This window comes from Diprion similis, chromosome 9, assembly GCF_021155765.1.
Source record: "Diprion similis isolate iyDipSimi1 chromosome 9, iyDipSimi1.1, whole genome shotgun sequence".
NCBI classification, from domain to species: domain Eukaryota; kingdom Metazoa; phylum Arthropoda; class Insecta; order Hymenoptera; family Diprionidae; genus Diprion; species Diprion similis.
In genome coordinates this window covers 8,117,711-8,142,749 of record NC_060113.1, presented here as the reverse complement: position 1 = coordinate 8,142,749, position 25,039 = coordinate 8,117,711, and the positions used below count along the sequence as shown (strand labels likewise).

General features: G+C 36.2%; 1 protein-coding gene across 2 annotated transcripts in view; it reads right to left on the bottom strand.

Annotated features, from left to right (window-relative positions):
* LOC124410382 (protein rhomboid-like) overlaps window positions 1-25,039 on the bottom strand; it is a 92,536-nt gene that overhangs the window by 17,257 nt on the left and 50,240 nt on the right. For both annotated transcript variants that reach the window (XM_046888691.1, XM_046888690.1), the window contains exon 2: window positions 10,719-10,990. In XM_046888691.1, coding sequence (XP_046744647.1) covers window positions 10,719-10,982 — 264 coding nt within the window. In that variant the 5' untranslated portion in view covers window positions 10,983-10,990. The remainder of the gene's footprint in view (window positions 1-10,718; window positions 10,991-25,039) is intronic.

Sequence of the window (25,039 nt, the reverse complement as noted above, 5' to 3'; positions counted from 1 at the left end):
TAGACATGTTGTCACTTGTTTCAATTTAACTGGATTATGATTGTTCAGAAAGAAAAAAAATACCATTTTCCAGCAGAATTATTAGATTTTGGTAATTTTTCAAGGACTTCAGTAAGGACTTCGGGCGATCGTTTATCGTTCATCTGTAGATATGTATTTTTTTGAAACACTTCTCTTATGAAGAGCTTGAGGCGCCGTGGCAATTGAATCTAGACTCAAGCCTAATAAACCCGAATAAGGTAAAATATATTATGTGTAACATCTATATCAGCTGGTGTTTTTAAATCGAAATTGATTTTCCAGTGGAGTTTCAGCAGAACGCGAAAATATTTATCGTGGTTATTACTTACGGTACTTTACACCTACAGTAATATTTCCCTGATTTTATTAATTCAATGTCATGATCGAGCGAGGAAGACGTTGCAAATCTATCTCAAGAAACAGATTTCTATTTTTACAGACGTCTAGATAACGTCGATTGCGTATAAGTGGCATAGTTGCATGGTGAATCATTAGATTGCAAATTGGATGCTAACTTTTGTTCTTCGAGCTCCCAGGAAAGCTGTGGAAATATAAAAAAAAAAAAAAAAAAATGAGAAAAGCATAATGCAAGGAACTTTGTTCAAGCAAATCAATTTTTAGTTAATAAGGAATATACTTTTTCATGAAATTGTGCTGATACATGAAATTTTACCTCAATTGAAAAGAATTTAAACAGCAAAGGCCAGTTAAGGATATATAAGATGTACATTCAGCTCAAAAATGTGTCGGAACGAAATCATGACTGATCAAGTGTAACTAATTATGAATTTTAGCAAGTAGAATATAATTTACAAAAGTCCCTGTGGTCTAATTATAAGAAAAATGTTTTTAATCACTCACTATTAACTATAAATACTATATTTTTATCAGTGTTAGAAAAATGTTTGTCCGATTTTTATGGTCAATAGCTTGTTTTTGTCTATAAATGAATACACTACTATAAATCATAAGATAGATTTTTTTTGAGCTTGTCGTTTGATGAAAGGAATCTGATACGTACAATCGTTATAATTTATAGGTGACGTAAACTTATGATCTAGCAATAAATGCCCATAAATATAATTCAGAGGATCTATGGAAAATTCATTCGCATAAGAAATAATCGAGTGTTCATCGGATTCGGACAAACCGCATGATTTTTTAAGTGAAAACTAACAGAATAATTGTTATTTCCATGAAGTTGTGAACAAAATGAGTCGTGGTCAGATTTAAAAATCGACGTTTTAAATTTTTTTCGCGGCATTACGAAGACTCGTTAATCATATGTAACATTAAATAGCTCCAACGAAACTATCCGAACGTTTGTTTCATCACGTTTTTGTGTCTGCAAATTTTCTGAACTGACTGTACGTCTCGTCCATTCCTAATTCAGCGAGGACGTAATAAATGTCATTTGATTTTGAAATCGAAAATCGCTGAGACTTCCTGAATCTGTATAAAAGAAATAGAAGAAAATGTAAATAAAACTAAACAGCGAGGAGGATAGCACTCTGAAAATCTATAACCGATAGGGCAACCATCCCGTAGGAATTGAGCCGCCAAAGATTGAAAAATATACGGATCCAGAGGGACGTCTGGAACGAAAGATATCTTGGAGTGGTTTCGCGATTTCTGGATTGCCTTGGCTCCTGAGTTTGCTTCGGTGTTATTAGGTTGGATGCCCGCGGGGTAGTTGCATGGAAGATAAGGTAAACGTATCTATTTTTAGCGTATCCCAGTTCTGGTAAACATCGGTTGGCAGCAGATAACCCCGCCAGCCACCGAGCGGAACAACTAGTTTGTGCATTTGGGAATTAGGAGCGCATTTAGTCCCCTAGTTTTAAGTTTATGCCCTTGACTGTCCGACTCCAGGACTGCCAACTGCTTCGCTAACTCGCTGAGCTTTCCGCCTGCGCTGCGGTCTTTCCGAACGACTCCAAATTACATTATAATATCGCGCACAGATCATCTCGCATTATGAGAATATCACTGTTCCAAACTCCCCCGAGAACTTTCTCAAAGCTTCTTTCATCACCGCAGACCGTATCGAAATTCTTTCGTCTCCAATTCCTCGCATCGCCGATTTGTATTTAGTTAACCTGCGGCTTCCCCGCATTACATCTGGAGCGAAGGTAATTTTTTTTTTTTAAATATTATATGACGTATGCAGTTGGCTAATGAGATTTGTACTTGTGCAACTTGTATCGAAAGGGTAGTTTCTTCTTAAAAATTATTTATAAATTTCTGCAGATAATATTTTATTCGTATGAAAATAGAAGATTAGATATAACTGATTTTTCTTGAATTTACCTACAATAAAAATAAATCCTAAATCGAATCTTGTTAAAACTCAAAATTTTTCCGTTTATTTTGTCTAAGATAGAGAAGAAATGCTGCAGAAGATAGTTAATAGAATTTTATTTTGTACTTTATAGTTGAGTTATAGTGATTATTCGAATCATCTGGATTCTGCGCGTGGTTCAAAAAGCTGAAAAATTATCCCAGTTCCAAATAAAATTAAATAGAATTAGAGCTAAAAATAATTTCTATATTTCATTAGCTTAATCATAATGTTGACTTTTTTGACCCGAAAAGTGGAACAAAATTGGAATATTATTTCCTCTCTGCTTTTTTCCTTCATCTGTAGGGAAAAATGTGAATTCATATTTACCGCAAATTAATTTTTCAGTTTTCCTGCTTTTCTCTCTTTCTTTTCCATTTTGAACTACACCTCTCTGTGTTATTATAACATTTCAATAATATTATAATTTTCAGACTTATAGATCACACTTATACATAAAAGGAAAAAACTTCTGCATCAATAATTTGGCCCGAGCTAAGTCGGGAATAAAATCTCATATGTAACACAGGAATAAAACGTTGGTTTACTGTCCGAGCGAAGCGTTCTGCTCTTTGGTGGATGGAATCTTCGATGTAACCTTCGGCTACCATATAAGATTTTCACCCACCAAGTCTCTTAAGATCCATCATTGTGAAGCGTATATACAAAAAATGCAAACCACTTTGTGATCTGTTTCGTTACAGTAAGAAAATTAATACCAATTGATTATCATATGAATTGTTGATGTTGCTAATATGGAATAAATTCCAGACAAGCATTTGTATTGTACTTTCGGGCATTTCTTAAATCTAATTTCATTTTTAAGAAGTACATTTTTGAGATGGGGGAGGATGCACTTTTTGTATGCGTTTTTTAAATTTTCTTTTCTGTTTCTTTCAAGTCAGTAATATCGCCGGAGTTGAGTCGGAATAATAATCAGTTAGAAATTAAAACAAACGATAACGCATGAAGTATCTATATCAAATGCTTCTCCAATTATATTTGAATTAGGACAGTTTAGATAGCAAAAAAAAAAAATTCATGAAGCCAGATCTACATACTTTTGAATAAAATAAACCCAAATAAAATTTCATCATTGGCTGTCGAAATGTGAATTTTCAAAATTCATCTACTTCCTCAAACGTCTACTGGTGTGTACTCCGTCAAAAATGGTGATGCTTCTTCTGAAGTCACGGTTAAAATTAGCGCAGCACGTTTCTAGATTCGTATGGGATAAGAATTAGCTGAATAAAGTATACTGCGAGTCCATAAAGAATAAAAAATTACAATAGAATTTTAAAGCATAGTTAGAAGTGGCGTTTTTTCATTCGACGATTTTAAAACCCGAACAGAGATTTCGAAGAAGAATCTGTTCACCCATCGACATTTTTCGATGAAGACCCATAAAGGAAGGGTGAATTTTTTTTTTCCAAATGAATTTTTATATTCCAAACCACTTCGATAATGACCATTTTTCATGTAAAATAGAAAATAAACGTGATATTTCACCTCCTCATTTTGGACCTTAATCGAAAAATATCGACCCTAGAGAAAAATTGATGAGGATCAAAATTGTAGAAAATTTAATTTATCATTTTTCGTGTGAAATTGAAAATGAACGAGTTATTCAGTAAATTCAAGATGGCAGCTGAAGTAATGGGGTGCGAATCCCGAAAAACGAAATTTAGACGGCTAGTACCCCCCCCCCCCCCCCCCCAATGATTTACGAATGAAAATCGTTACAATTTTTTCCAGGTCAAATTCTAATTCGACTAGGCTATACGGTGATCAAGATTCTTAGTCACGTATGGCGGTAAATTTTTCACAGCCTGGGGTCGCCAAAATTATAGATTCGAGCCTGTGAATGAACACCTCGTGCATAGGTATAAAAAAAAGTTGATTTTTTATTGTTCTTATTATTCGTGTACATTTTTTAAACATGTGAAATGTTCCTGCAGCAAAAATGAATATGAAATGTGGCCAATTCGATCATGCACAGGTGATTTAGAATCAAAAAACTACGAGACATTCTATCGTAGCTTCCGTGCAGCTCTAATCATGACGAATTTCGTTTCCCCAGTTTTCTGTTTACAGAATACGTGGACTTTTTTCCAAAAAAGACAAAAGCATGCCAACGCGACGATGGCAGGCGAGGGTAGAAAAACAAACAGTGGAAGAAACAAACCAACAAAGTACGCGGGATACCCAGAGACAAAAGACGGCGTAGTCGTTTTGCGCTTAGTACTTTCGCGGCGTTGTTCACTTGTTATTCATGGTTGGCGGTGAATCTAACTTGCAAATGACGGTTAAACCTGCCGTTAAGTGGAGCCCTGGCTTATCCACTCCGTACTTTTTTACCGCCTAGTCTTAATTGTTATCGTCGAATGTCTTCTGCACGACTCTTGGCCCCACGATTATTATTGTTGTGACTACCTTTTCCCTCTCACAGGTTATGGGATGCTGTTGTAACGTGGCCGTAGTGTACCTTGACATACGATGCCTATTTCGGGGTGTAGTAACATCTGTGGGAAGATGGCGGCAGTTTGTCATGAATAGTCATGTACAATAATATTCATGGCCACATACATTTTTTCATAGATCATTATGCAAAACGTGGAAAAAGAGAAAAGATGTTTATCCTTTCGCCCAAGTTTGGTATTAACCGTAACAAAGACCTAAACTCGTAACAAATAAAACCCATGACCAAAAATTATTGTTAATACTTCAGGTGAACTTGCGACAAAATGACTTCAACAATATCACAAGCATTGATTTTATTATTAATTTTCAATATTTTTCCACAGCAAAACATGAATTTTATCATAAATTATGGGAAATATCATGTAAAAAAACTATTTTATCAGACGACTTAATGATATTTAACGTTCTGATTAATTGATATCATACCATTAACGTTTGTATGAATTGACAATATTTAACAAAATATGTAAACAGATGACAAAGAATGGTACTAGAATAAAATAATCGCGCAATAATATATAACGATATTCGACAATGATTTAATGAACTGAAATATTAATGATTATTATAGTTTTGACAGATTCTTAGTATCACATTCGAAATTTAATGAAATTTAATTTAATTTACTTTTTTAATTACGATTTTCATTTATTTTAGTTTAATTTAATTCAATTCAATGTTTTGTCAATTTTCGGTTCATTTTACACAAAATATCTGATATTTGGGGACCAGCTGAGTCACGTACGCTCGTACTGCTCAGTTTCACCTCCGCCAAAAAATTTATTTGACCTGAGGAACAACGTTGAGTTATTCGATAACTCAATGGAGGTTTCTACTTTGTTGGGCCAAAAAATGTTCGATTTTTCACAAATTTTTCACGTGAAAAATATTAAATACAGAATGTTGATGCCTGATATATTTATTAAGTCGTTTTTATTGAACGTGACATTTTGTAATGATATTCTTCCCCTGCGAAAGTTCCAAATCCTGGATAAATGACCTGAAGCCAATAAATCAAACATATTTTTACTTTGTGCAATATTATGTACAAGATGAACTAGAATCTAGAAGAAAAATTAAAAATTAATAAAATAGTGATCGGAAATTTTTGCAATTTTTTGTTAACAAAATAAAAACGTTTGAATATTTTTGGAAAATTCTAGTTCGACTAATGAAGACGCTTGTTGTACACGTACTTACCAAATTTCATGACGATTGCTCATCTTGAGCATGTAGGAGCACTTCTGCAAACTGAGAAAACGCGGTTTCGAGAAAAACGTGTTTAAAGTTAATCTGAAGTTTATGTGCGAATAAAATGAAAAGTTTTACACTTATAACTAATCTGCTATGCCGGGACTATAGAGTACGCCTTCCTCTTCGTCAAAAAGTTCTTTTTTCGCCGTCCTCGCTCCAGTCTCCAGGCCAATCTTGCCTTTTTTATGCAGTGGTATCTATGGCCGCAGATTTTTTGATGCGCACAGTATCCCTTTTGTCGGCCACTAATTTTGCTTGGGGTCCAAGTATGAAATTTTCATACAGAAAAAACAAAAACTTTTTTTTTGGCTCAACACAGTAGAAACCTTACTTAACAACGAAAATCTCGTGAAGTGAAAATCAGAAGAGTCTTGTGCCACGTAGGTACAGTCTCTTTACCGCAAAGCTAATGTGCGGTCATAATATTACCCACAATTCTCACTTTTCACGATCAGGCGTGACATTCGGAGATTTTATGTAGAATAAGCGTTTGAAGGGCTTGAATTTAAGATCGACTTTATTGCAATCGATAAATTGAGATGTATAATTTGTTGTATTCTAACCTCGTTGAATGAAATGGTCAGTTTGCTCAAGAATTTTCATCTCCGTATAAAATTAACCCACTTTTTTCTTAGTCTTCAGACCACTTTCGCTTGAAAAATGCATGTGAATGAAGATACATAGAAAGTCACTCGACCCTTACGAAATCAATTACATGGAGGCAAAAATAAGGAGGTAAATCGATATAGCTATAGTAACATGGTAATGAGGTACATAAATAAAAAAAATGACGTTCGGATTTAGTCCAAAAAACACGTCGACTTTCAACATTTTTTTAAGGCGGTTATTAGAAGGCTAAGTCAGATTTTTTACTCACAGTCAGATCAGGTTTCATAGACGTTCAGTTTTCTTTTATCAAACAATATCAATCGACTACGGATTTATTGTTAATTTAAAAAAAGATATTCAGCTCCGATGTGTTCCCATATTGTTGATAGAATCTCAAAATCTATTCGTCCGATTGACGTAAACTTTGAACAGGTCCTTGATTATAAGATTTTCTATGGAAAGACCTAATACCTTGTTAAAAAAATTCAAATTGGAGAATTCGTGACCCGATAAAAAAAAGTTCAACTTTATCCGTTGGTTATCAAAAAAAAGAATAATCCGTTCTAAAAATCATTCGGTCATTCCATAAAAAAAATGTTATAATCAAGGACCTGTTCAAATTTCAAGTCAATCGGGAAAATAGATTTTAAGATTCGATCCACACCGTGGGAATCCACCGCGTCCGAATATTTTTTTCGTATTAACAAATCAAATCCCAATAACTTAGTACTGAATACATTCACATCGTCCTGTTACAAACCTTGAAATTTGATGCCGTTAGGGGTGGTTTGTTTGTAATAAAAGTTCCCCATTTTCCGAAAACTAAATACTGAATAAATCAGTACGAATTCACAGATCTCTGTATTTTGAGGATACTTGATCATAAATGTTTCACCCGCACTCCCTCACAGCGAAAACCTGACGGGGGTGTTTTGGCTCACAAGTGAAGTCACCCCTAATCTTTGAACGATCGATTTAAGATAATTTGATATCTTAAATTCCTCGGCAATGTTTGTGCTTTCAAATCCTCGATTCTTTGATTTCCAATTTCAACCCCTCGATGCTGAAACTCGGAAGGCATGGTTTGGCTGATGAATAAAGTACCCCTTGCTTTCCAACGATTGAATACAAAGGAGTTAGCGCTTCGATAATTCTTGTGATCTCGAAATACGCGGTCGCCGAAATAAATTTGCAGAAATTTTTTGGGGATTTGTAATCGGACGGTAGAATAAGACTGATTTGGAACTGGAATATTCAATTTGATCTATCAGATTTCTGTACGTGACAACGATTCACATATTACGCACGTATTGTCGATTATATATTATCAAGATCACTGATCTTCAAATTTAGTTTAAGATTACTTGCAGTTAAAAAAATCCTGATGTAAAAGTAATAAAATAATAGTTGAAATAATTACAATTTAACGTGTCCAGAAAAGACTGACTGCATCATCCACTGAAGTTACATTAGATACACGAAAAACAAAAATTCTCTTCAAAAAATCATTATCCATTTGGCGGTTAGAATAAAAATATGAGAAAAAAATTTCCAGGCAAGAAATCTTTTGTTTCGTATGCTCTTTGACATGAAAGAAACTAATGATTTTTATCTTTAAATTATAGAATAATCGATTTTTTCGAAAAGTGAGCGTACCATTTGACTCGCAAATTAATATGTCCGGTTTCATCCATCGTACTGCAATGAACGAACGCACATTTTGGAGTGGAGCGAAGTGAGTTTCATTTAAAAATATGTAAGTTACTAAGGAGTAAAAAATGCGAATTGTCATAAGCAGTTGAAATGTTGAAACATTGTCTCACGAAATTTGGCACTTGTTAAAATAAAAAAAAATAAAAATTTATAAGATGACATCAAAACCGGGATTACGGCAAAGAACTTTGACAAAGACACTGTCGTTTCAGAAAAAACTAAATTGCGCTTTAAATTTCAAGTCCCTGGAAATAACTCGTGACTCGTAAATGCAGCTTTTGGATTATTTGTGAGACTTTGGTACTGGACGACGAGAAACTTGTCAAAGTTTGCTCCAATTTTTACGATGGTACCAGGGATTGTGGGAAACGATAGGAATTTAGGATGTTCCATCCACCAAACGATTGCAGAAACGTTATGTACCTTGTAAATCAGCCATGGCGCATCGAGCGGAAGAAGCAGGTGTGTTGATAAGCATCGAGAACCCTGATCCAGCAATTTTATTCAAACGATCGGTATTGAACGTTGTCAAAAAACGATACGCAGTTTCTCAATTATACCATAAAGATCCTATCATTGCTCTAAATTTAACGATGCAACACATTCATAAAAATATCATTCACACAAGTGCTTACCATCCCATCTTTCTGTACCTTTGTACCAACTGCTAACTCCACGTATCCATTGTTCATGGACATCCAATGTTCGAAAAGAAAACACGATGATCTCAATTGATGCGACGGGAGGTATGATAAGAAAAATTGACAGATTAAAACAAACAAAATCGCAGCATATTTTTTTGTACCAAGCGGTAATGCATTGTACGAAAAGCCAATTTCCGGTCACCCAAATGTTATCGAAGAGACACAGCACGCCATCTCAATAGCATGTTGGTTATTATTTCAAGGTCATTCTGATACAATTGAAGCATGGAATGATCGAAATAAAGGTTGCCAAACCAAGTTGAATCATATTCCGAAACTTATAAGAAGTCTCGTAAGCACCCAAGATTTGAAATTGTTCGGAATTGTAAAATACATGATTGACGACGAAAAGTTTGAAAATCTTCAAGGATCGAAACGTGAAGGAAAGCGAAACAACTTTGGCAGAGCTTCCGGACATTGGATCGAGTATAAAGATTTATTTAGCTAAACCATTTCTCTCGAGTCTTAGCTCCGAGGGATTAAGAATAGAAATTATTGATTCGGTATTTTGTAAGGGCACAAAAATTACCGAAATGGCACAAAATCATTTGAATCGGATTGCTCGAAACCTAGGGATTCTTCACTTGTGACCAAGGACATCCCTCGCAGGTTTTCAGTTAATAATTGATACACAAGTATCTTAAAAGTACAGAAATCCGAGAATCCATACTAATTTATTCTTCAGAAGATTAGGGAACTCTTTTCCCCAAAAAACTACCCCCAACCCTAACGGTAAAAATTTTCAAGCTTTGTGCCAGGATAATGTGAACATTTTCATTGATCTCTTTTTAAGAGTGTTCTACCCCTTTGCTGACAAACATTACCCTAAAAGTCGTTTATCTATCTAAGGGGTGGATTTTTTCATTTAGAGTTGATTAAATTTTCTTGTTCGAACATATTGTACAAAGCTTGCATCGGCAGCAACATTTTTTTCTATTGCTTCAACCGGTACGAAGTGTGTTTATTTTACGTTGAAAAGACCACGGAAGTTCGAGCACCAAAATTGCTGTTAGAGTACAAAAATAGAACCAAATTAGCCCCAAATTTCGGTATTTGTTTCATTGCGATACCCAAATTCTTTCGCCATAAAATTGTCGTGGTCAGTCCAGTTTTTCCTAAACCTAGGTTGACCACACATACGAGTATCTCAGGAGGAGTTGGAGCACCAAAATCACCACAAGATCATAAAATCATAGTTTCGGTTTGACATTGGAAAAATGCTGTGGTCAGTTTAAGTTTAGAGTCATTTCACTGTTAGGGAACCAGAAAGTTTCACACTTAACGAAGTTATTCCTACACTTCCTGTTCGTTGGTTTATCACTATACGAGTTGAAAATTTTTGTGTTACACAATGCAAGCCATAAGTTTGGTGAACGATGATATTAACAACATTCGTGGTTGATATACTTTTCGAGTTATAACTTTGATGAGAAAATATTGAAAACGTACAATGTTTTAACTTTTTTTTTTTATGCAATCTATTTTCACATCGAAAAGATGGTAGTTTCCACTCTAATATACTTGGCGCAAAATTTTTGCACAAGAAATTCTTTCAGGGGATTTCCTATGCTACTCTCCAAGGCTCTTCATCTTACCTCGATTATGCTGACGCAGATCATCAGATAAGGCAACCGTATTCGGAGCTTTGGCTTATTCGGGGGTGTCGAGTGCCTCGGGCTCAGTGCAGGGGTCAGATTCTCATCCTGGACTTTTGTGTACCCTCTCGTGGAAGTGAGGCTCTCTCGTTCATCCGGCGAAAAGGGCGGCCCACCATCCGGATATTTAGATTCCGTCAAGTTCGGCGACGAGATGACGGACAGCGTCGGGGAACCCTCGAGAAGGGCTGCCTCGGCATCCATTGTGCTGCCTGGAAAAAGGCAAGGCAGAGAAAATTTATCGCAGTGTATCGTTTCGAGTAGGTTGCAGCTACGAGAACAAGCAGGAGACGCGGGGTATTTCGAGGATTTTCAGTATCTCATCTCAAAAACAGTCTGCAAACACCGGAAATTCCATAGAAAAGTAAAGAAAGTGGAATAGAGACTCAAATTATTTCGCAACCGAGGTCAGACGAAATTCAATTGCATGTTACAAATATATCCTTAGTTTTTACAAGAATATTGTATTTCTTCATGTACACGGTTTTTCTTCTAACGATATCCATCAAACTTTTATTCTAAACCGGAGATCAAAATGTAAAATTCAAGATGGTGGGTTGAATATAGAAAGCCTAACAGTGCGAAAAATCGTCTGAAGTTTTTACAAAGGTTCATTTCGAATATGAAGTTAACTCTGACATGATTGTTATCCCAGGTTAGAAACCAATGGTGAAAAAAGAAAAAAAAAAAAAAACAATTTATCGTTACGAATCCGCAAATTGAATCAGTTTTAATTTGATTAAATTAGATGGCGATATTCAACCGGCATCATAAGAGTAGTACAATATAAGATGATCTCCGAATCACTGATATATTAAAGCGTGGAAAAAATATTTTTTGAGGACTTTTCTCGTTAAGTCTCTTCAAGATATTCTCGATTGCTTAAATTCAGAATTCGCAAATAAAAGTTGACTACTGGTGGAACTTTTGAGAATCAATGAACCTACAAGACTTTGTAGAAGATAAATTCATCTTCCAACCATCGCAACTTTAAATTGTTTCTCTATTCAACACTTTTTTATCCGGCGGTAGTTGAGCCTAATATTTCTTAGGAGAAGGGTGGAAATGTAATACGAAGAAAGTGCAAATATTCGAGGGCTCGAAAGAAAACGATGTTTCATCTTATTTTCTTCTTGAAACTCCTAGCTTGCAGGGTTTTATTCTACATAGTCTATAACGATTGAATTACTCAAGTTTTGAGCACCCCAGCGAAAAATTTTCTAGAGTCGTTTCAGACTCGTTGTTAGTTTTTGATTTAAAAGATGGTGAAAGGAAAGGCGATGAGCCTTCTTCCACTCTGTGTAACTTTGTTGCAAAAAATCGTACGGTAAAGTTAAACGGAACTCTGCACTCAGAAGTTTAATATTTCGCATTGAAATTCGTTTGACATAAAAAGCAGAATTAAATGTTTCGAATAAATTTATAGTCAAATTTGCACGATACTGATGTGAAACGATTCTTTTACTCGAGGACTTTTTTAAAGAAATTTTGATAACGTGTTGAAAGAGAAAGCAAAAAAAAGATGAATTTTGAAGAGATAATTCCAACCCTCGTCTTTACTTTCCTACGGACCTTATTTTTTTTCTTTCAACTCCCGATTCGCCAACGCAAAGTTGAGCGTGAAATGGGGAATAAATAAAAATAAGCATGATCGTTCCCCGTATTTTATTTGAATTGGGAAATGATATATCGATCCAATTATTTTTTTGGAGTTTTACTTAAAATTTTCAGGGACTGAATCTAGCGAAAAATGCCTCCTAATATGATTTACGTATCTGTATTTCGTCTTTTTTTCGCGTTCGAGCTCGAAAGCGCCAACTGATTGTCTTTCAATTATAATCTTGCTTGAAAATTATTCATGTGGCTTAGAAATGTAAAAATTTTTTCGGTTTTATTTTCCAATAAGTTTATTCGTTCATCATTTTACAGGTAGTTTTCTCCGAGTGAAAGTTCATTCATCTGAAAATTAAGTGAGGAAGTGTACGTTTCTCGACTTCTCCTCAAAGTTGGGTGTTGAGAGATAGATAGATCATAAATTCTTAATAGCCTTGGAACAAGTCCGCTCGGTAACGATAAAAAGCAACCCATAAACGAGGTAAAAAGTTAACAGTATACAGTAAAGGGAGGACAACTGTAAAGTCAGTTTGCAGACTAATGAGAGAAATCACCGTACTTCCATTTCTCGAGCTTCTCAAATCCCAGATAATTTGAATTGCTGTGTCGCGGACTTCGATTAATGTTTCCCCCAGATATTTGCTTGTATAGAGACTGTTCAGGCGTTCCTTGTTCTAGCAGAGGAACAGAAACAGAGAGAAAGAGAGAAGCGATAACGATTCAAAAACTACACACCTTTAAAATGTTCAAGCAAGCATGACGATGACATGAACACTACCGAGTATTGGCAAAAATATGGAAATGATCTTATGGGGTGTAATGTTTTAACAACACATCAATCTACCTTAGCTTCAGGGCCACAGCAATAGTGTCGTTATATATATTATACGTGGCATGTACCTGCTTACGGGGATTGTTCAGTACCAGACGAACACATTTGTAATAACCTGTAACGATACATCGTTACGATGCCACGATATCGCTAAAGTGCTATTAAAGCCTTATACCAACAGGCAACGGATGCATAACACTACATTAGCACTGCTGTTATAGCGTATTATTCACATCGTGGGAGTATAATAATGCCCTACCTCATTATGAATATATTCCCATACTGGTATTTACTCTGGTATCTACTTCTAATGGGCATACATACATATAGGGCGTCCAAACAAGCAGGTGGCGCAGCATGTTAATGCCACGACAGGGACCTTTTGTTCTATCGAAAGACATAATATTAAACAGACATGAAAATTTAGTTGTAGCGAAAGCGTTTTCAATCCATCCAAATACCCAAAAGTATGCCATTGTCACATGGACGTTCGGGCACGCTCTGTAGGTAAGGTAGTGTACTGTAGCTGTACTCTACCTATAAATACAATAATGTCTCTGCCTACAAATAGCATGGTCTTTATGTGCTATTATATAAGCGACAAAATCATATTTGGAACGGACATGGGCAAAATTCGGGCCGGAAGAGGTTAGAATAATTGTCAAATCACACGAAATAAGAAATGGTGTATATATCTGGTAAAGCATCCTTAGATGCAGAATTCGATTCCTGGATCCGTCGTTAAATTGTGGAGAATATTTGTTTAGGAGTAGGATTATTGATAATAAATTATCAAATTGGTGAACGATGCACTTGGAGTATCCAAAAAAGTGCAATGATGTATAGTCTAGTCATTATATACATTTGAAAAGCTTATCTTGAAATTGTTGACCGAGATTTTCTATGAGTTTTCCCCGCCATCTCGAGAAAAGTGGTAAATTTTGTTCTCTTCGATACCTCGGCTCTCCGTCATGATACGAAAATTGTGATTATACACTTTTTTGGTGCTATTGTTACGTTCTATAATTTAGGTTATATGAATTTTTCACCTATCGTTAATCGTTGTTGAGTTATCGAACGGGGAAGTAAAAAATTAAGAGATTGAAACTTGATTTTTGCTGTTGGTGGTTTTTGGGATCGCTGATTAAAAATCTTAAATCAGATTTTGAAAATTCGAGATAGTGGATCTAATATGGTCGACGAAAATTTCAAATTTGATCGAATACGGTCAAAGAACTTTATGCCGTAACTTTCGGGGTCTCCGATTGGATCCAGCAACTTGAATTTTCAAAATCTGATTTCAGGTTTGTAATCAGCGACTCCAAAAACCATAGAATACTATCTTTTTATAAAAATTGACCTAGCACAATAGTCTGTGATCCAAAGGGTTAATTTTTTACTTCCTCGTTCACGTATTTTTTTGTATCTAAATTTTTATCTAAAGAGACAAAAAACGTTATTGCAGGTATTAGCATACTTTACAAATTTGATAATAGACATTATTTTCAATCTCTTAATTCTTTACTTCCTTGTTCGATATCTCAACAATGATCAACGATAAGTGAACAATTCACATAACCTAAATTTTAGAACGTAAAATAAGCTACAAAAAAGTATGTAATCGCAGTATCACATTTCGTACCATGACGTAGAATCGAGTTATTGCAAAAAAAAACAAAAGTGACCCCCTTTTTCAAGATGGCGGCGAAAGCTCACGGGAAATCTAGGTCAACAATCTCAAGTTAAGCTTTTCTAAGCCCCCCCCTATATAATACATACAAATCAGCCTTATAGGTTCATTTGCATTTATTTGCATTTATTTCATTGTCAGACATAATGACTGGACTAGTAATCTCTCCTCCACAGTAGTCAATAATTAAACTTTTGTCATTTGCATTTGCGATTGTTGATATTTTTGTTGCGCTGAAGGTTTATAGTTTAATAATGTTTTGGTTTCGATACTTTTTTGAATAGATTCTTTAATTCATCCTTGATACAAAACGTTCCTATAATTAAGTAAATATCAACAAAAAGTGGATTTGAATTTTATTTTCGAAAGGGATCGACCAATATTACGATTTTTTCTGAAAACAAGACACAATCATATTATATATCACTGTCAATATCCTGTTATGAAAAGCGAACGTAGCGTAGTTTTCACCCTTGTTGGCTTGCTTTTTTACTCTTCTTGGGTTGACCTGAAACTGACTTATGTCTGATTCTGAAACGAGCCGTTAAATTATTGGGAATATAAAAAACAGCATCGATATCCCAATATGCAGATAGACGACTTCGCAGTAGGGATGTTCTATTGGCATATGAAAAAATGTACGATTCAAATCCCTGACCGAATACTAAGAAAAAAGTCTTTCTCTTCGAATCGGAAAAAGCCAATCCTGAGAGGCGGAGGCAAACGAAGATACATCAAAAAGTTTCGTCACCTCCACTGGTGAAGTGGCTATTCGATTCATCATGCTCCAACTTTTTGCATAACTACATCACGATCAGCTTCAAGTTTTTTATCAAGCTTGAAATGACATGGGTTGGGAAAGATGTATGCAAGCTCCTCTCAAATTGGGACAATATTTTCTTTTCTGCTCAAGATAGATATAAATATTAGTTGTTGCCGTATTAAAAATTCTGTCGAAGTATAGAATTATTGAGTCAAGTCTGAGACGATTCTCAGGTAAACTGATTTGTTTTCGTTGAAATTATGTGCGTGAACGAACGTGCTTAATTCAATTTCATCGCGACATTTTCCAAAATACTCAAGAGTATTATTATTGTATTATCTTGAAGTTCGATGATTTTCACCAATATATATATTATTTTATAATTATATGAATAATTTTACTATATAAGAACAGATACTGTGATCTTTTGGAGTTGGGATGTAATACTCCAAAGTAGTATATTTCCATTCTGTACCTGCGTGTAATATAACGTTAAGGATAACGAGTTGACAGAACATATTCTGTAAAACGCTATTCCTAAACGGCTTATCATTAAAACTGATATTTATACAGCATGCAAAAGATCTGAGTGTAATTCCGCACTCTCAGAAAACAATATAGCATGTGGTTGATTTCTGCATCGTTGAAACTTTATATTCAATTTATTCTTATTCATATTTGTTTAAATCACGATATTGTTAACGCTACGATATTTTTACGATGATCGTCGCTAAAAAAAAATCAATATTATCATTAATATTGTTGCACACGAAACTATCTTCGTCGAGTTAGCTGTACCATCATGGTATGTGAAACTATAAACGCAATTCCATTAACCATATTTTGATGGTTGCACTATAAATTCATTGCAAGTACTCACAATTATTCATATATAACATCACACTGCACTGATTTAAAATAATAGTAAGTAATATTACTGACATGATGGAAAAGCTTCGTATAAGTCGTTCAAAATTATCATATTTTCAAAGAATTGGATTAGTCTAGTGGTTGGAACGCATCTCCAGCTAGTAATGTGAGTGGCCTCGATTCATGTCCCATTTTCATGTAACTAAGAAATGCGTTTTCCATCAATTGGTTACTGCGAATAAGTCATTATGAACTCAAGTGTATCTGCAGTACATCGTATATGAAGTACTACTACACGTCACAATTATCTGTAGAACTATTTTCTATTCTGTTCATATTAACATAATTACATGTTGTAGTTATCTGCAAATTTTCGTTTGACTCAAACACGGGTGGCCTTAAATCGGGTAGAATCCACTTCGGTTGGTGTACACAGTTGCTTCTACTATACGCATATAGTAGCTTTGAACAATAATATGATGGTAATCCGTACTATAATACTACAGCTATTTGTAACAATATAATATACTAGTCACCTCTAGCACTCTGTTCTATTATTAAAATATGGTAAACCAGCTTTTATTCATGGTTCTGCTCTCGTAGTTCTAAGGAAGAATAAAGGAGTTTCGTACATTTATAAGGATAAAGGCCAAAATTTTTACGAAGCTAAAGCCATGTTGCATTTTTAACGTTTTTGTACAATGTTCATTTTACCTCAATTTTCCTGTACAATACCGAAAGTACAAAACGTATGGACTGCACGTTTCCTTAAGTAAAATACACTTTCTAGTCTTTAACTACATTTTTTCCAAACTTGGGCCGCGCTTAAAAATTCCAAAATAATCTCAAAAATCACTCTAAACCCGTGATTTTATCCACTCCAAAGGACATTTGGGTAGCCAATGGGTTGTACGACAAAATCTGGTTTCTAGTTTGGCATTTTCCGAAATCTTATCGTGATTGCTACTCAATTATGTGTAAGACTCCAAGTACTTTTCTAAAATTACAGAAAATGATATTTATTTTCATCTTCAACGGTGCGTGCATTTATTTTCCAGCATTTCTCAAGAAACATTTAATCTCATCGTTGCTCTCCAAATACCAGTATTTATATTAATTTTTCTTTCAAATCAATCTTCAATTCTTTTCTTTTTCACTTTCCCTAAACTGTCCGAACCTGATGTCTGTTTTTCTTAGATGACATATTTTTGGGGGAAAAAGACTTTCCTCCGTATCCCAACTGAACTGTTTTAGTCAAAGTTGCGTACCGTTAACGGGCAGAAACGAATGATAACCTGAGGTTCCAGGGATGGTCGTAGCAGATCGAAATCTAGATTTCAGGAAAGTTTTCAGGCGTTCGCGATTTTCTTTGGAACTGTACAAAATTTTCGTATTTCTCAAAGTTCCTTTTGTCCATGCGTATAAGTCTTCGGGTATTAATATTCGATGAGCTGGATCACATTGAAGACTATATAGCTCGTGCTGCTGGTCGTTTGATACGCAAGGCCCTTTACTGTGTACCATGGAAAAGAATTACCACTCAGCTGGAATGTCTGAATCTTTATAGTGACGTAGAGGATTGAGAAAGTTATATTTGTTTTTCAATTGCTGACTGGCTCTATTTGTAAAACAGATCATTTTTTCAGTTTAATATTCTTCTCTTTCATTTGCCGAATTATGAATTTTCGAAAAGCTTGAACTGCGTGGGTATTGTGATTCAAATCATTTAAGATTCCAGCAAAGCTTTCATGGCACGTTTCGTCATCGATCTTATAATAACATAAATACAATATTGGGACTGCATTTGATCGATTTCTCTCGCAAAATCACGTCGGAATAGTGCCCTAAAGAATTAATTGCAGCACTTTTCAAAGTCGTCGAAATTTACACCAAAAATACAAAGGGGTTAGCCTTGGATTTTTTATGGCTGAAAAGTCTTTTGTCTGGGAATTGATTCGTATGACGCGTTTTACACTAATTGGACGCCATGCAGGAAAATCTGCAGTTTTTCGGCTGTAACTTCTTTCGCGTTGCCCGCAGCGTATCATCAATCATAAAGTCTTCATTCTGGTTATAAATATAGACACAAACGGTATATGTGCCACTGTCCTCGGCAAGAACACATTTTTGAACGTAGTTGACGAAATTTTGAGAATCCAGCTTTTTTGCCTGGATGTAAGCGCTTAAATTCTTCAAAGGATCCCTTCAAGTTACATAAGATGAATCTTCTGTTTTGTATATGTTTGCGTGTACCATTCACGTCGGTTTTACAGAAACAAATTTTTTCTTTACCAGATGAACGACTAGTGCTAGAATTGATTTGCTCTCGTAGAATAAATGTCCCATGTAAAAAATGTGTTCTGCAAAGCAAAGTAGATGAAATTTTTACCTCCATATAGTTAGCCCCCCATGTGTGTGGATTGGATTAATTCTTTTTGCAATCGTTTGTCGGTCGTTTGTCGGTCAATGATGGACTAATCCGAACGTTTGTCGGTTATTCCTCGATTAGAAAATAATTTTTCAAAATTAGCATAAAAAATTTCTCTAGTTGGCCCCTTGACGGAACTGTTTCCGATTAATTTTGATGGTAATCGATCTAGAATCGTTTGTCGGTGATTGATGGATCATTCTCGCATAGTCAATTTGGATAGTTTCTGTAAAATCGTAGAAACAAAAATCTAATCTGGGTTGTCTATTGCTAATCGCTGCGTGGAAACCTACCATTATGGCGGCGAACAGAATCAATTTCTTAACGTCGCTCTACGGCCATGCTCTACGGTATCTCTACGGTATTCAAAATGATTCATAAGTGTGAGCTCGGAAAAAAATGTGACTCAAAAATTGAGGTTAAATAACCAGCTAGTGGATAATCAACGCTCCGGTGAGATTACGACGGTAGGGTGAGTCAAATAAAATGACTATTTTTTCTCCTCGATATAATGAAAAATTGATTGTATGGCATCTCAAAAAGGCTGTAACCGTCGAGGTTAGGAGAGTCTTTTTAGTACATTTCTGTAGAACTTTTGATGCTCTACAAAAAAGCTCTCTTGTATCTAATCGATAGAAGTAACCGTTCAAAAGATAATCGCTGTTAAAACTTGAGTTTCTTAGAGTTTGAGTTTCATCTAGTGTTTAAACTAGTATTCATGGTATAAATAATTGAAGAACTTTAAAGCGATTATTTTTTGAACGGTTACTTCTATCGATTAGATACAAGAGAGCTTTTTTGTAGAGCATCAAAAGTTCTACAGAAATGTACTAGAAAGACTCTCCTAACCTCGACGGTTACAGCCTTTTTGAGATGCCATACAATCAATTTTTCATTATATCGAGGGGAAAAAAAATAGTCATTTTATTTGACCCACCCTACCGTCGTAATCTCACCGGAGCGTTGATTATCCACTAGTTGGTTATTTAACCTCAATTTTTGAGTCACATTTTTTTCCGAGCTCACACTTATGAATCATTTTGAATACCGTAGAGATACCGTAGAGCATGGCCGTAGAGCGACGTTAAGAAATTGATTCTGTTCGCCGCCATAATGGTAGGTTTCCACGCAGCGATTAGCAATAGATAACCAGATTAGATTTTTGTTTCTACGATTTTACAGAAACTGTCCAAATTGACTATGCGAGAATGATCCATCAATCACCGACAAACGATTCTAGATCGATTACCATCAAAATTAATCGGAAACAGTTCCGTCAAGGGGCCAACTAGAGAAATTTTTTATGCTAATTTTGAAAAATTATTTTCTAATCGAGGAATAACCGACAAACGTTCGGATTAGTCCATCATTGACCGACAAACGACCGACAAACGATTGCAAAAAGAATTAATCCAATCCACACACATGGGGGGCTAACTATATGGAGGTGAAATTTTTGCGTTGCCACTCTGACACCGCCATCTGGCTGAGTTAGGCTGAAACGACTAAGATGGTAAAGTAGGCGAGGCAGCACCAGCTGGCTGTTTAGCTCGGACGGTAAGGTAGACAAGGTTACACCCGCCATGTCGCGGTGACGGTCAGAGTTTCCAAGCGCATAGTGTACATTCCGTGTCAAAAGTCAGTATGTTCATCATATTTTTATAATTTCTTAAACTAATAAAACCCATTTTTCATAACTTGTACAGCTTATGTTACTCTTCGGCCTATAAACTATGTCTATGCAAAAAATTACGTTGATCCGTTGCTCTTTTGCTGCGTGAAAGAAGCACAAACCAACAAACCAACAAATACACTTTCACCTTTATAATATTGTAAGGAATTCAATTGTATTTTTCTAAGACCGCAAATCTCGAAAAGCTGCGTGAGATTAGAACCTCACTCACAATGAGGATGTAAGGCCTCTGGATTATGGATTCCGTGTAAACTTCCGCGCTTATTTCCTTGACTTGAAGTATAGAGTCTGATCTGTAGACCTAATACTAGCCGTGACAGTTCATCTTGAGTAAAGAGCATCGCGTTGTTTAGCTAATTGGATGTAGGTAACTACTTATAGAGCTTTGTGGCTCCTTGCACATGAGACGATGCTTGCACGATTTTCATGAAAAAACCCATTCACTTCACTATGGGCATTACATATTTACAGCATTACGAAATCGGGTGGTTAATATTTAAGCTGATTGTCAGAGTCGAGCTTTGATGCAGCAGCTTTGCCTGTGGGTGCAGCACGTTGCCCGGAAATACTAAAAAACGGCAATCTCGGTCGAGCTGCACATAACTTTTCCCGTTTGCATAAGAGCTTGTGCACTGCTCGAGTACCTCCAGCCACACTTTGCCACGCAAACGTTTCTGGCACAAGCATTGACCTGCAGTGTGAGCACCTGGCTTTTGACGCAGTTTTGCCCCGATGTCGAGATGTGTCAAAAGTTGAGCTAGTCGACTGTGGCTCCGATGAACGTTCCGTTGAACTGGCGAAACCGTAAAACACTTTCTCATACGTGAACAGTCTCTGGTACCCCGATGAATGGAAATTTTCTAAGTTGACAAAATGTGGCGGCAGAAGTCAGGGTTACAAGTAAATGGAAACGGGAACACAGAACATTTTATATGGATGTAGGTATGCTGGATGGAGGAGGCTATGGGCTAAATATAAGGGTCGCCATACTCTAGCAAAGCAAAGAACGTGTTCCTTCTGGCAGCGTTGATGTCTGACGGATATTCTTTCCGAATGCATGTGATTTAATGACGTGTAGTTGAGCTCGCGTCGCTTGCCAACTCCAGCTACTGGCACGCTTGTCGTTATAACATGCTGCGGCTCGAGAATTTCTGTATGAAAAGTTATTTCTTTAGTCTCGTGTTTTGAAAGAGCATCGTGTAGATGTTTCACGGCGTGCAGATTATCGTGCTATCCAATGAATACTATCCACACGTCAAAACTCAAACGCACGCTAGATGCGTGGAAATATGGGGATATGAAAACGTGATTAATATTTTGATATTAGTTTGGAATTTTTTAATTTTCAAACCCAAAATTAACCCAGTATTTTAATTGGTGTAAGTAAGTTGACCCTTATTTGACGCTTACGATTTAATCCTGTGTTAATTTTTGGTTAAAAAATTTTCAAATCCCGAATTAGGTGATAAAAAAATAGAAAAAAACATCGGCTCACGTTTTCCTCAACGGGGGGTATTTTGTGTCATTCACTGGATTTCTGAGAATTTTTTCAGATTGCTTAAAATGGGCATTCGCAGTTGATTTCAAATATGCATAAAAAATAAACAGTTGATAAAAAAATTTGAAAAAAATTCAAGTCACATTTTTTACCGAGTAGAATGTTAAAAAAAAACATGAAATGATTTTGAGATTGTCGGGGTTTAACACTGGTCGAGTTGGCGTGGAATACACCATATATGACTGCATATTTCACTATTCGTATTGTTCTTTACATGATGAATTTCATAGTAGGTATTCCTCATTTTTTTCGTTTTGTAAATTTCTGCTTGTCTAGAAGTACCCGCGATTCGACATACATTTTTTTTCATTTCAAACTATCAAACTTTTTTCAACACTGAAAATGAAAATTGATTTTATGAAGCAAGCGTGACAATTTCTAATAACCTTAAAAAATTGGGAAATCCCTGATAGCCCACTGAAATTTACTGAAATCTCCTAGATCTCAATTCTCACATATTTATCAACTGCAATAGAATTTGAGCAATGATACAATCACACCGAACATTCATCGAAAGTATTCGAGGAATAAAGCAAGTTTCTGGATTGGGGATCTTGATCTGCGTAAGTGTATGTGACACCGTTACCACGAGATCCGAAATGGAGTCAGCATATACGGCTCGGAACGATCGTTCCCTCTCAATAAAAAACGAGACGGAATTCGCTTTTTCCGCCAACGCACGCCAGTATAGTCGCGAGGAACTCGGTCGAGACTTTATTGTTATTGAATAATCAGCATAAAAAAAGGAGGTGCGGTGCTACGCCTCGCCCCGCCGATCAATTCCAGCTCGCATATAGAGCATAAAAGGGTTTCCGCACTACGGACCAGGTACGTAAGTGGGCATGCAGAGCTGTCTGCTCGACGAATACCTGCGCAGACACATGTGGAGGCAATTGCGTATGGAGAAACGTAAAAGGGCGCAGGCATCAAACGCGAGTGGAAATATCCAACGCACACACTTTTGCGATTGTAACGGCGGTTCCACCCAACGAGGATGAACGCTTGCCGTTACCACTGCAGGAATGATTTATCTTCAAATTTGAATAACATGAGGGTTATATCTTTGGCCAACGGTTCATATTGTATCTTCCTTCTTTATATACTGTTTCAAGACGGCTGGATGTTTTCGGAGCAGAAGGTAGGACCGCCTGATCTTGGAGGACACAATGGAGGATTTTTCCATTCTTGTTATTTCCGTTGTTATTTAGGGGTGACTGGGGGTTAGGAAAAAGACAATGAGGTCCAGGAAGGAGAATGGAAAGATCGCAAAGTCGAAACAAAGGAAACACTCGTCGACGTTACGTGTTTGTTATCTGCGATTCGCTTTTTCTTTTATTGTATATCAGACAAGGCAGTGCCTGATCGTTTTCTGCGATGAGCAAAAAGGCTTTAAAATTTTTGTTCATTTGGGACAAAAATAGACCCTGACATTCTTAGAAAATTGAAGCTATCCGAGTCCGCTGAATCACCATATGGCGCATGTGCATTTGAGTGTTTTTCGGTGTTCAGAAAAAATCGTTATAAAATTGTTGGCAGAAAAATGAAGGATGAAATTTAGACGGATCTTGATTTGGTACCTTGAGAGAAGCTTACTATGGCATCGGATTTTGTCTATCGTTGGAGCGAAAAGAGCTCAGCGATATCTTACAGCTATCTGATGAAAGCAGTTGAACATTCTTTCATATCGAAAATTGGAATTTTATCTGATGTTTGCAATTTTCGGCAAAAGCAACTAATTGTAAAATCCTACACTTATCTTTGGTAAAGTTGAACTTATCGCTTGATCGACGTGCCACTCTTCCCTTATGCTCGAAAAATTCACCCCTCAATCGTACTTGCGATTTCAATCTGTACCGCCTTTTCCTTTGCTCATTGTACTGATGCCTGTTTTTTATACTTTTTTCTGATAATCGATATCATGTTGTATGAAACAATACAGCGGTTTGCGTACTGTTAAGCTTGAAGTAGCACGATCTGTGCCGTTGACATCTAAGTACAGAGAGTTTGCATGCGTACAAAGTGATTCATCGTAATCGCTTTACATCAGGGGAGGTTGATTCTGCCATTTGGTAATTTGGTTTGCTGTACGGTTGGACGGTGAATGCGAAGCTGTCGGTAATGAATACCAACTGAATTAGATCTACGTGTGTATTCATCACACAAATACTGGACGTCCCTTTCCGGTTTGCTCTTACTATATGGACGGAAGAGATACACACAGATACGGATACACATGCGCTGCTATAAGCAGACTAGAAGTCAATTATTAACGACGTCTACTGAGCATTTTCGATATGCACGACTTACTTGAAGTCTACACATACACAAAACAGTTATGTAAGATCAATTGGAGTGATGCGATATCATGTCAAGTTACTGTTCTATGTAACAACCATTTAATACACATTTTGAGCCTAGTCCCATGAGATTTGATAGTGAAATGACGAAATGGCAGCTGATCTGGTTTTCGTTTATGAAGTACACCGAAATCTCATTTTGGCGACATTTCTTACCGACATTACGCCCATGCCGGTAATGTATACGTGTAATGTCGGTAAGAAATTACCGACAAATATCCCCAAAATGAGATTTCGGTGTTCTTCGTAATCGAAAACCAGATCAGCTGCCAATTCGTCACTTCACTATCAAATCTCATGGGACTGGGCTCAAAATGTGTGTTTCATCACCGCCGAGTGGCATCATACCGGATAGTTCGATCCATTCAGTGCAACTGTGAAAATTTGGCCAATTTCTGTGGGTGGTAACAAATCTGTAAAAATTTTTTCTAAATTTTAAAAAAGTAAGAAGTTGCT